At 42.0% G+C, this 12,981-nt stretch overlaps 1 protein-coding gene across 1 annotated transcript in view; it reads right to left on the bottom strand.

Moving 5' to 3' along the window:
* SYNE1 (spectrin repeat containing nuclear envelope protein 1) overlaps positions 1 to 12,981 on the bottom strand; it is a 334,610-nt gene that overhangs the window by 259,988 nt on the left and 61,641 nt on the right. The window contains exons 13-16 of the mRNA XM_018560335.1: positions 12,142 to 12,310; positions 6,132 to 6,228; positions 3,730 to 3,932; positions 486 to 650 (exon numbers count right to left, since the gene is read on the bottom strand). Coding sequence (XP_018415837.1) covers positions 486 to 650; positions 3,730 to 3,932; positions 6,132 to 6,228; positions 12,142 to 12,310 — 634 coding nt within the window. The remainder of the gene's footprint in view (positions 1 to 485; positions 651 to 3,729; positions 3,933 to 6,131; positions 6,229 to 12,141; positions 12,311 to 12,981) is intronic.

Here is a 12,981-nt window from a genome sequence, read left to right as displayed (position 1 = left end):
TTAAACGTCATATATTTTCTACGAAATGGAACACAATAGAAAGAGTGGGAACACCAAACAGTCAAAACTAAAAAGTGAGCAAGAACAGAGCCAGGACATATGGCGTGCGCACACCGGACTGTTCGGCATTTGTCTCCGGAGCATGCTAAAAACCAGCCGAAAATCGTACGATTCTCGGCTGGTTTTCTAGCATGCTCCTTAGACAAAAGACGTGCGACCATACAGTAGAAACGGTTGCACGTCTTCATTCACACTGCACTATTCTCGTACGATCGCGGGATTTCCCGCGATTCTCGTACGAGAATCGTGCAGTGTATGGCCACCTTTACTCTAGATTTGTTGTAGCATTCTCCATCATTTTTAAAATAAATACAAAATATAACAGGGAGAGTGAGAGACACTGAAGGGTTAAACTCTTAGTAGTATGAGTTTTGGGTGAACTAATCCTATAAGAAAATATATAGCATCAACTGATATCAACATACATGCTTAACTTCCATGAATAGGTCTCTCCAACGGCCATTCAGCAATAGGAGCTGTTGCTTGATGTCTTTAGACACTGTGTCATCACAAGTTTCAATCAGGAAATTGCCAGAGTCGTTCATTGTCGTGTGCTGCTGGATCACGTGAGGCAAGTGGCGGAAGAACTCCTACACACAGGCAGAGTAATGAAGGTGTTAAAGGAGAGTTTTAAAAAAAATCACATGGTTTTCAAGAAAAGATTTTTTTTAATCAAATGTAACAAATAAAGTTTTGAAAATATGAGGATAGCAATATATCATTATGGTTCATCAGAGTCACACAGTGGTATGCTATAGGGCCAGTGGAATTTACAAACATTAGAACATGTTTGCTTATGCACAAATATTGATTTAACTCGGTCATGTGGCCTGCAACACATAAGCGCCAAACTTATGACAATGCTAGGAAGATTATTGTATGAATATAATAGTCAGATCTGTACATTGAAACGCTTTATACTTCCAAAGCCCCACATCCACAACTATAACTCCAAAGACATGCTGGAAGGTAAATTGGCTCCTGTCTAAATCGGCCCTTGTATGTATGCATGGGATATAGGGACCTTAGATTGTAAGCTCTACGAGGGCAGGGACTGATGTGAATGTACGCTATGTAAAAGCGCTGTGTAAATTGCCGGCGCTATATAAATACCTGTAATAAATAAATAAACTTCCTATATCTGCCTACGACGTGACATAATCTTTCTATAGCTTTCTGTGTGTTGCTAATGCATTTTGTGACAATTGCCAACGATCTCCATGTTTACAAGAACTGAATGCATCGTTAGAAACACATATATAGACCATATATGCAATGGGCTGGGCTGTGCTTGTGGCATCTTAGTAAAGCCAACATGTCCTTTTTTCCTTTGCAATGCACTTATTTCATTGGATCCAAGTCACTACTTTGCAAATATAGAACAGGGTAATCTCCTTATTAAGGACATATATGCATTAAATGCATGAAACATGTCAGTGCTATTCTAGGTGCAGAAATAGTAATTCTGCCATGCTGCTGTCATGCTCTTCTAACAACACTAAATATTTGAAGTATTTTAGAATATTTGTGTGCTCTGGCTGTATGGGCCCTGAATGCGTTTCGAGGCACAGAAACACGTAGCCAGCATTCCATTGAGAGCCCTCACCCCATGCACAGCTCTCCACCACTTCGGACACTGTTCACGTGTATGACTATTCGCACCCCCGAGATACCAGCCCGACATAACCTGTGGACACACGGTGCTCAGTGTATCATAGCGGTTCGCGGCTCCTCTCCCTCTTCAAGCTGCCGCGGCTCGGCCTGGCATGCCAAGTACGTGTTAACTAAATTTAATTTATACCACCGCCCTGGAAGAAGTTACAACTGGCCTGGGCTGCTTGACTGCTCCACACTTCTGTCAGACCTGCCACTACCCACCCCTGGAGCTATCCACCTTTGGAGCTAGGCTCCTTCCAGGGACCTGGCACTTAGACGCCAGGGGATCTTCTGACACACCAGCTATCTTCTAACTGTGAGTCTTTTTGTCCGTTTCACATATAACTAGATATCAGTAATTCCAGGGTAGTAGTGCTCCTAAAGCTTGTTTGTGTATAACTTTTGTTTATTGTGCAGCCTATCTGTGTTCTGTAAATGAGTGTGGCCCGACTATGTGTATGGCCTGTCTGCGTGCTTTGACCGTGGGCACTATATGTTCTGTGACTGAGTGTCAATACTAAAGGAGTGTGGTCACCATCATGTGTGAACTACAAGCAGCTGTACATTTATTTAATCCAATGCAAACAATCCCCTCTGCTGGTTGACTAACAGCTGCCCTGATCATTTAGCAACTGAGACTGGGGCTTTCTGCAACTGCCATTTTGCTTGACAGCTTGGCCTGTTACAAGAAGTAGAAACATAATGCATCTATTGGCAGGATCAAAAGGTAATTAAACCTAGAGATATGAATCTCGTTTTTTTTGTTTATTTTGCCCATAGTTATACTTTTAGTGAAAAATTTGGTTTATTTAGGTACATTGGATAACTGGCACCTGGAATTTTAACTGCATGAAATGGAGGCGTGGGGTTGAAAGATATTTACACACCCACCGCTGTTTAATTAAATTATTTTACTGGGCTTTTCACTGCAGGCCTTTCACATTGGGCTAAACGCAATCTAATTATTAAATCTGATACAATCTAACGCTCAATGTATACCCAAATACAGTAGTTCTATAATTCACTCACTAGTTCCATTGTTGGGAAGTCTGTGTTTCCATGACAACCCACAATAATGACAGTGTATGCACTTAGGCAAGCCAGCATGTTACAGTCAGGTTATATCCCTAAATAGATGCACTGAACAAGATAAATATGCCCTGTATTATAAGTCATGGTACAAAGATTAACAGGTCATTAACAAGACTTAATATAGAAAATTTTAATTTTCAGGATAGGAATTCATGTAACTAGGAGCTCCAATATTTTCCAAAATGTGAGATTCAGTCTGTTTTAAAGTTCAACTAAACCCAGAACACGTTTTAAATTTTGTTTTGGATGACCATGTAGGAGGTATTGACAATAGTTTTACACACTTTTGGGAGTAAATATGAGACACAGATATGCATACAGGGTCCTTAAAGACCACTAAATGCTATAAAGGAGTACAAATATCAACATGTTGATGACAGATGAGAAATTAATTAAAGACCACAGCATGACTTGCTAATGCAGATCAAAGCAATAGGTTTACTTAACTGCTGCCCTTCACAACTGCACATCCTCACCTTCCAATATACTCACCACTCTGCCAAGATGCAGGGATTACTGAAAAATAATTGGCACTAATAGGTATGGGGAGTATGTGACCTAATCCCCTTCTTCTCCTGTGAAAGTGCTAGTGCTAAAACTTAGTGTTTGCTTTCTTGTGCACCCAGCACTGTTACAAGAAATTGGAGATGGAGTTATCAGTCCTATGTAAGTTATTACACATGGCTTTCTGTCTTTTTTTTTGGTGACCAAACCAAAAGGAAAAAAGGTATGTGTAGCTGGCGGAGAGGGACAACTAAAATAATCCTATTATTGCCCTAAAGGGCAAATCAAAGATCCACCTGAAGCCCTTCACTTACTAGAAAGCATATGAATAAATACATCTAGAAGTATGCCAGGGATTTTTCTTCTATTAGGCATGACCATCAAATATATCACAATAAATTGCCTCTGTCTGCTCACCTTTTTGGCATGCTCTGGCTGATCCAGCATCTTTTCAGCATCCTCCAACCAAGCTTGTAAACTGGCCACTGTACCACTGTATTTATCCCAGTTTGAAATGACTTCCTCAAGCATGCTTCTGACACTTCTGACTTCCACCGATAAGTTCCTCCACTGGATAGTAGTCTCATTTAAAAACTTTGTGACACTCTCAGCTTCTTCAGCTGCATACACACAAATAATATATAAAACAGGTTGCTGTTAGACAGTTGCATCCCTAAATTATTCCAGAATCAAAAAGGGTATTCTTTTTATATTCCTTAATCAAAAAGGGTTTCTGTGTTAAGAGAAACAGGCTGAATCTATGTAGTCGACCATATAAAGACATATAACATTTTAACTACAACATTTAGGAGCCATGGAATGACAAGCTGATTCGGTATTGAGTATAGTTTTTGGAAGACAGGGATTAATGTCTAAACAGGTTGGCAAGTGTTGTCCAATTCTGCTGATTAAGCAGAGGTCAGTAGCTCAGACGCTATGGAGATAATCAGTCAAGATACCCTGAACACAGAAATTGATAAAGATATCCTGTTCAGCTTGAAACAAGCGAGCTGAATCCATCCAGTCTAAAACTATACATGTTTTGGGGTTTCCCATGCCTTTAACAGACAGGCACATGGATTAAAAGAGAAACATTAAGATTGCTGCATGTGTTGCCACTCCTGTCATTTAGCAAATTGTACAATACAAAAAAGACTGACGTGTAAAAATATCTTACTCCCCAAATGCAAAAGGAGCTTTACTCTGCTCTTTGTAAGCTGTATTGGTATGCAAGAATGAATGGGAAGCCACAGGCACAAAACGTTTCAGGGTGTCAGGTGCTGGGCAAGGGGACAAGTGTTTGCTTATATTTAGTCAAGTGGCAAACTCACTCATCAATTTGTTACCAGCTTCACAGCAGGGTGCACATGGAAGGGCTTAATACAGTACAATAGCAAAAGGTTTCCCAGCACACTCACCAGCCAGCATGAAAAAAAAACTTGTCTCACTGCTAAGGTTAAAAACAGAGGTTTAGATACACGTCTTCTGCAGAAAATGTGAAAGCCGCACATTCACGTCATGGCACCTCCATATAGTGCGGTCCTAACTCTAAACTATGAGTCTTTATTTTCTGCAGAAGACGTGGATCTAAACCTCTGTTTTTAACCTTAGTGGTGAGACAAGTTTTTTTTTCATGCTGGCTGGTGAGTGTGCTGGGAAACTTTTTTGCTGTTGTACTGTATTAAGTCCTTCCATGTGCACCTTGCTGTAAAGCTGGTAACAAAGTGATGAGTGCGTTTGCCATTTGTTTTGCTTCACTGATTTGGTGCAGTGACGCATGGGGGGTATCAGCTTCCGTTGTGATGTGCGGGGTCCCCTGTGCATCCCTGTGCATTTAAGGGAGGTTGGGCTTCATCCTGACAAACCTGCACCCAATTTTATCTTTTGCCACATGTGCTCCAAGATGGAGACTCTCATAGTTTAGAGTTAGGACCGCACTATATAGAGGTGCCTTGGCGCGGCTGTGCGGCTTTCTCATTTTCTGCAGAAGTCGTGTAACTAAACCTCTGTTTTTAACCTTAGCGGTGAGACACGTTTTTTTGCATGCTGGCTGGTGAGTGTGCCGGGAAACTTTTTGCTGTTGGTTATATTTAGTGACTGCAATGCTCTTATTTTAAATCAATGTCCTGCTTTCATATCGCATCAGTTCTGTTTCCAGGATACCACACAGTCAAAGTCCACTTTGGAAACTACGTTAGAGAATACCGATATTTCTTATTGACAAGCAAATTGTTAAATCTACATGAAAACTGTAGCTGCTAGTTGTCTTTAAACAAGTAATTTAATTCCATTTAAGTTCAAAGTCCTATGAAAGGCATCAGTTAAAGTAATTATTGTATTAGGTCAACCATAAACAGCACAGGTCACATTCTGGTGGTGCTCCAAGGTGCCTGATTTTCCAAAAATGGCAGCAAGTGGGTAAATAGAAAGCTTATATCTGGGTCTGATTTTAAAAGGTAGATATAAAAAGTGTTCATGGTTACAAAACAAGACAATCCGATCTTTATTAAAAAAAACACATGGAATGGACTGGATATTTATTTCTTATAGGTTTTTGAAAATCATAAATTGATGAATTTGGAAGACAAATAACTTTATAAACCAGATCCTGTTAAGTTATATAATCTGTAGATAATATACATTGGGGGGAATTTATAGAAAATCAGCTCAGCCAATCAGCTTCTCTCTCTCATTTTCAAATCTTACCTGAGCAAACTGAAGAGAGATACTGATGGTTGCCATAGGCAACTGCTCCAGATTGTGTCTGCTCCAGTTTTGATACATTTCCCCCAGTATATTTAATAAATAACAATTCTTACCTGATCCTTCAGCTTTAACATAGATCTCAGATGCTTGCTTAAGAGACTGGCTGGTAAATTCATATTGCTCAAAGAACCTGCTGCCGTCAATAAACATCTGTAACATAAAATATAATTCATAAATTGAAAAACATAGAGTTTCATTTTCAATAAAGATAATGCAAACATTGTTGTTTTTGGCACTAAGAATTCCGAGCTGGTTTATTCACAAATGTTTTCAATTCTATTCATATTCGTATAGGATCTTAACAGAATTGATAGGACAGCGGTAGGCAACTTTGGCATTGGTGGTGCAACTAGTCCCATAAGGAATTGCAAGACTCTGACAGCCACAGGCAGAGGCAGGCTATGAGTGTTTTTCACAAAGCTAGCCGAAGGATCACAAATAGCTCCGGCTGATCCTTTGGCTAGCTTCGGCCGCCTGAGCCTTCGGCCAGTTGCAATGACAGTTCAGCGTCCCCTGGTTACCCGCGTGCCCTGGTTACAATGAGAACTGGGTGGAACCGGCCGTGATATCACGGCCGGCTCCGCCCAGTTCTCATTGTGTAATGACAGTTCAGCGTCCCCTGGTTACCTGGTAACCAGGGGACGCTGAACTGTCATTACACAATGAGAACTCGGCGGAGCCGGCCGTGATATCATGGCTGGCTCCGCCCAGTTATTCATTGGCGGCCAATAGGAAACAGTTGGGCGGAGCTAGCTATCACTGCTAGCTCCGCCCAATTCTTTTCTTTTTTCCTACTTTTTTTCACTGTTTTCCTAATCTGCTTGGTGCCACGGATGTACCGAGCAGAATAGACGAGCCGAATGCCGCTCTGTAGCATTTGGCTAGTCACTCACTGCCGTTCGGCCCCTATGAGAATAGGCAGAACGGCAGCTAATAGCCTGCCGGAGGTTCGGCTCAGCCGATGCAGATGGTGGATCAGCTGAGTCGAACCCCTTCTACACTTCGGGTCGGCCGAACATGCTGAGCATATTCGGCCGACCCGAAGCCAGCCGAAGCAAGCCTAAAATCAGCTGTACAAGCCTGAAATGAATAGCCAAACAGCGTTCATCTCACTTTACTTTGGATCAGTTATTCACACACGGCTGCCTACGGCAGTTTTGTGAATAACACCAATTGTCACTCTCCTACTTTTTTTTTCTAACAATGGCAGGTCACACAAAGGACCATTTCAGCTAATTGTTTATTTTTCAAAGTCTGCAGCAATCTGTGACTCATTCTAATTATGGTTTAATGTCTTAAGCAAAACAGGTAAACTAACATAATTATTAGATGGATTAAAAAAAAATGCTTTTCTGTACTGCCAGTCAGCATGCTTAAGTACATGAGTGTCTAGATTCAGCAGACAACAAGTGCTCTATACAATGTTAGAAGTGTTGGTCCTTTATTAGAGCTTTCTACAGAAGATGTTGTCATGGTGATGTGTTGCATTTGATTTACACTGAAATAAAGGAACAAACAGATCAGTGCTATTAAAATGCTGCAATGGTTCAGATGTTGAAGATTTTAATATAATGCATATTTATAACCCTATTCTGTATATTAAAAACTGATACTTCAAGATCATTTCTGGTTTCACCACAAGGGGATTTTGCCCATGTTTACGGTTTTACCTACTATTCCCTATAAAGACTGTGATGCTCTTCTCTCTAATTTTCCCTCCACCCAGTAAATGTTTGTACTCCCAAACTGCTTTCTCTGGCATCATTATCTGTTACTGTGATCACATTGTTCACCCCTCACCTCACCTCATAACGGTATATCTTATCATTGTCTTTTTCTCTTGATGTTCCTCCTACTCCCTTGGTTCCTCCTCCTCCTCCTAAGTACTGTGAGTCTCTAGCATAAGTATGGTAATTATTCAATGGCCAGTCTTAATGTTATGTGTAATCCCCTCAGTGACCAACAGGGCCGGACTGGGACAAAAAATAGGCCCGGGCATTTTAGACTGAGCAGCCCAATCACATCACCCCCAACAGGCCCCACCCCCTTGCATTCCAGGGGTGGAGCCAAAACCGGAAGCACAATTGAGGGGCAGAGCCAGCCACCAGTAAGTAAGGAGGGCTACAGCCAACACACAAGCTTTGCGACAACCAACATACAAACCTTGCAACAATATAGGAAGCTTGCTACAGAGAAGTCTTACAATATCCTTAGTGGATCTCCACCTCCTCAGCCATCCTCCACACTCTGTACAGGTCAGTGCTCCCGAAATAGTGGTCACAGTTCTCCAGCAACTCTGGCAAATACCACCAATTCCGTACACAGGCAAACCACAACATCACCTCACTGACAGCTTTTTCCTGGTCTCTCAAAGACAATACTCTATTGGCTGGAAAGCCATTAACCCTGCAGAGCTACCCCAGAGCTGCCATTAACCCCGCACAGATACCCCAGAGCCGCAATTAACCCCGCACAGATATCCTAGAGCCGCCATTAACCCCGCAGCCACCATTAACCCCTTGCCGTCTGCCCGTTGTAAAATTACAAGTGGACGGCAGATCCTTACCGTACAGTGAGAGCAATAATTCTAGGGCCATCAATTACTGATAACACTAAACTAATGAGCGGTAAAAGCTTGTAAAACGTCGCCTATGGCCAATTTTGGGTATTGACTTTTTTTGAGGTTTCGCAGGCGCGCACAATTTTAATGCTTGGCATGTTTGGTTTCTTTTTACCCGATGTGGCCCCGTCTTTTATATTTTACCAAAAAATTGGGTGCTGATAAATGTGTCATAATTTAATATAGGGCAAACAGTTTTTTTCTCTCAAAATTGACAGTAATTTTTCCTTAATATAGTAAAAAAATAAAAAACCCCCAGTGGTGATTAAATACCACCAAAAGAAAGCTCTATCTGTGCCCAACAAAATGTTATAAAATTCCTTTTAGTACAGCGCTGCATGACGGAATAAATGTCAGTCAAAGTACCGCAGCGCTGAATACTGAAAAATGGCCTGGACAGGAAGGTGGTTTAACACCCCGGACATCAAGTGGTTAAACCCGCACAGCTACCCCAGAGCCACCATTACCCCTGCACAGCAACCTCAGAGCCGCCATTAACCCCCGCACAGCTACCCCAGAGCAGCCATTAACCCCCGCACAGATAGCACAGAGCCGCCATTAACCCCGCACAGACACCCCAGAGCCGCCATTAACCCCCTGCACAGATACCCCAGAGCCACCATTAACCCCCTGCACAGATACCCCAGAGTCGCCATATCCCCCACACAGATACTCCAGAGCCGCCATATACCCCACACAGCTACTCCTACCTGGAATGTAAAGGGATGACTCCAGCCTCAAGCTCCTCAGGGTCTCTCTCAAGCTGCTGCTTTCAGTCAGGGGCCACAGTCAGACACTGCAATGAACTCGGTCTTCTGCCGACACTGGCGCTCAAACTGACTCAGTGCACCTGTCTGTGCTGCTCCTGCACATCAGGGGTCCTACTGGGCAGTGTGACCAAAGCTGCCTGCCCCAAATTCAGCCTGCAAGTCCCCCATCTGCCGGTGCAGGCACTGAATAAAACAGACCCAGCCGGGCTCCCAATGTAAATTAGCTCCTCCCTCTCATTGCACTGCTCAGAGGCAGAGTAGACAGAAGTAAACGAGCGTCGGTCTGTCAGGCACTAGTGCAGTATGCATCAGCCTGCTCCAATGACTGGCGCTCTTTTACATCTGTCTGCTCTGCCTCTGCCGTGCCCGACCGAACACAATCAGGCTGAGCTGATTGTGTTCAGCTCGGCCCACTGGGCAAGTGCCCGGTCTGCCCTATGGCCAGTCCGGCCCTGGTGACCAATCTTTAGTGTTTATGGCTTATCTCTCCAATGACGACCAGTGTTCAGAATATATGTAAATTTATGTAAAATAATGCCTCAGTCATCAGTCTTCCTCGTATGTGTGTAATATGTCAGTGACCATTCTTCAGTGTACAGTATGTACCCTAATTCCTCAGTATGCAGTCTCCAGTGTACATATTTCCATAATATGCATTTAATCCCTCAATGATCAGTCTACATAGCTTGTCCTTAACCCCTCAGTGACGAGTCCTTATTGTTCTTGCATTAATCCCTAAGGGTGTAAGGTCCTCAATAACTAGTTTTCAGACTATGCATATTAACCCCTCAATGACAACTCTTCAGTGTATGTGCATCAATCCCTTGGTAACTATCCTTCAAAATATTTGTACTAACCTGTCTAAATAGTATGCGTATTAAACCCTCAGTGTCTGGTCTGTTGTGTATGTACATTATATTGAGTCTCCAGAGTATGTGTATTTTTTCTGAGTGGCCAGTCTCTAAAATATGTACATTAATTCTTCGTGACCATTCTCTGCAATAAACACATTGGGGGAATTTATCAAAACTAGAGCAGACAAAATCTAGAGCACATTTGCACTGCAACCAATCAGCTTCTCTCTTCAGTTTGCTCAGGTAAGATTTAAACATGAGAAAGAGAAGCTGATTGGTTGCAGTGCAAATATGCTCCAGATTTTGTCTGCTCCAACTTTGATAAATTCCTTCATCACCGCCACAGTTTCCCATCTGCATAGTATGTGCATTTACAAGTTCTGGGACCACTCTCCAGAGTGTGTGCATTTATACATCAGTGACAAACCAATAGTGTATATACCTTTACATCTTAGTGACCAGTCACCAGAGTATGTATGTTAACCCCTTGGTGACCAGTGTGTGCATTAAAGCAGCAGGCAAACAACTAAATATGCAGTAAAAATATTTACTTTTTGACCTACTAAAGATTTGTTGCTTTGTGCTTCCAATTTTGTGTTTTACAAAACTGAAAACAACTGCCATGGACATCACTCTACTACTTTCTGACATAGCTTTAAGAAGGATATACACGGTGCAAATTTTAGTTGGTTCTTCATTTACCGGCCAAAATTTTCACAGTGGGTGCCGCTGCCAGCACCATTCCGCCCCAGCATCCCTAGATCAGCTACGGGGCAGCTTGGAAAGTTCTCGGCCAAATGGACATTGCAGCTGATTCGTTCGGGTATTATGACAGTGGGGGATTTCTCCATTCTCGCTTGCAAGTGTTGATGGAGGAATCTGTTATATTTTCTTAATTCAAACCACAAGTTGAAAGAAGAAAATATAGCCGTGTATACCCAGCTTTACTATTTCACTTAGTGATGATACTGATTCCTTGCACACTGAGGAGGTGGCTGGAGGCAGAGAGGTGACATAGGAAGCTGCATTGCTGAACCAGGAGTACGTGTGCCACCTATCTAGCTGTACGATGGCACATTTGTGTAAAACATGAATAATGCTGGGTTGCCAGGACCAACAGGAGCAACATTACACGGGTTGCCAGGAGCTCTGCATATACTGGCCAGTGCATTCCACCCCATTTCTTGCAACCAGTAACGTCACTGGTGGCCAGGAGCTGGGCAGGATGCCATAGGCACATTTTATAGTAGATACAGCTGGAACATTGCACTCATAACCACACTTGAAACCCCTGTGTTCAGAGCAGATATGTGACCTACACCCCACCCACAGCAGAACCTCACCTTCTATTCCTCAAGGCAGAACATCCCAAACTCTACTTCATTCCCAACTAAAGAAAGACAAGTATATGAACAATAGCCCTGGGTCTGTAGATATCCCTTATATATAACCCTTACTAAATCAAGTCAATGGGGTTGATTTACTAAAGGCAAATAGCCTGTTTACACTCCAAGGGAATTTTCACTTAACTAGGCAATTTTAGTTTAGTGAATGAGGTGATGCTCTGCTGACATCCATCATCTGATCACGTGCATGCAAAAATACTGTGGGTTTTTTGTAATTTATTTTCCTTGCACATGATTGTATATTCTTTGCAAAGTGAATTTTCCCCTCATTCACTAAGCCAAGGAAAATCCCCTTGAAAAGTGAACAGACTATTTGTCTTTAGTAAATCAACCCTAATGCCTCTGAGAATTAGCAGTTTTGATACAAGATCAACTGTTTTCACCATTCATATTTAGAGTGAATGATAACTTACAATGTAATTTTGTAGAAGCAGTTCAACAGACTCTCTTCTTCCATATTTGATGATCCAAGACTTGAGTTTAGATTCTGCCAGGACCAAAAGAGCTAAAAGGCGATACTTTAACTCCATGAATTCTAACTTTATCATATGAAGCTGGGAGGAAGATGCAACAAAACTAAACCTGAAGAGAGTGAAAAACAGTTTGTGTCACAAAGTGGTTGAGATAAAATAAATATCAAAGCATAAGTCATAATAAAGTTCAGGCATACGAACATGCCTTACAGTTCACAGACTGATATTCAAACTAGGGATGTTCAGATACCAGTTCATATACCAGTCCCGATACCTGGCATTTTCACAAGAACTACCAGGGTTGCAGAAGTTGCAGCTGGGACCTGGCTCTGGCGCTCCACCACTGTCCTGAAATCATTAGTCTGTATTGTTTTAGAAAAACTGTCGCATGATAATAAATAAAAATGTATCAGTAGTTGTATGTGTGAGTACTTGGACAGGTATCAGTACTTGTACTTGAAAAAATAGTATCGGTGAATCACTTATATGTATTTATAAAATAAAATCATACATTAAATCCGGAATGCACAAATCCCAGGAGCTCCGTATGATCATTATAAATAACAGCTGCCTCCTAACTAGTAAAGTAAACGTGAGATTGTAGTCCATCACAGAGCGAGCTTGGAGTTGTGGCTACTTTATTACATACACAGGAACTATGGGGAACAAAAGTAGCCACCCTCCAGAAGGAAGGACAGTGTCAGCACCAATTCAGAGATGATTTGAGGATCTACAGCCAAGTGATACACAAATAAGATACATTTTTGATAATAGTTTAGG

This window comes from Nanorana parkeri, unplaced genomic scaffold (genome assembly GCF_000935625.1).
Source record: "Nanorana parkeri isolate BGI_ZX_2015 unplaced genomic scaffold, ASM93562v1 scaffold450, whole genome shotgun sequence".
Lineage (NCBI taxonomy): Eukaryota > Metazoa > Chordata > Amphibia > Anura > Dicroglossidae > Nanorana > Nanorana parkeri.
The sequence above is the reverse complement of the archived record's forward strand: the minus strand, read 5'-3'. Positions and strand labels throughout refer to the sequence as shown.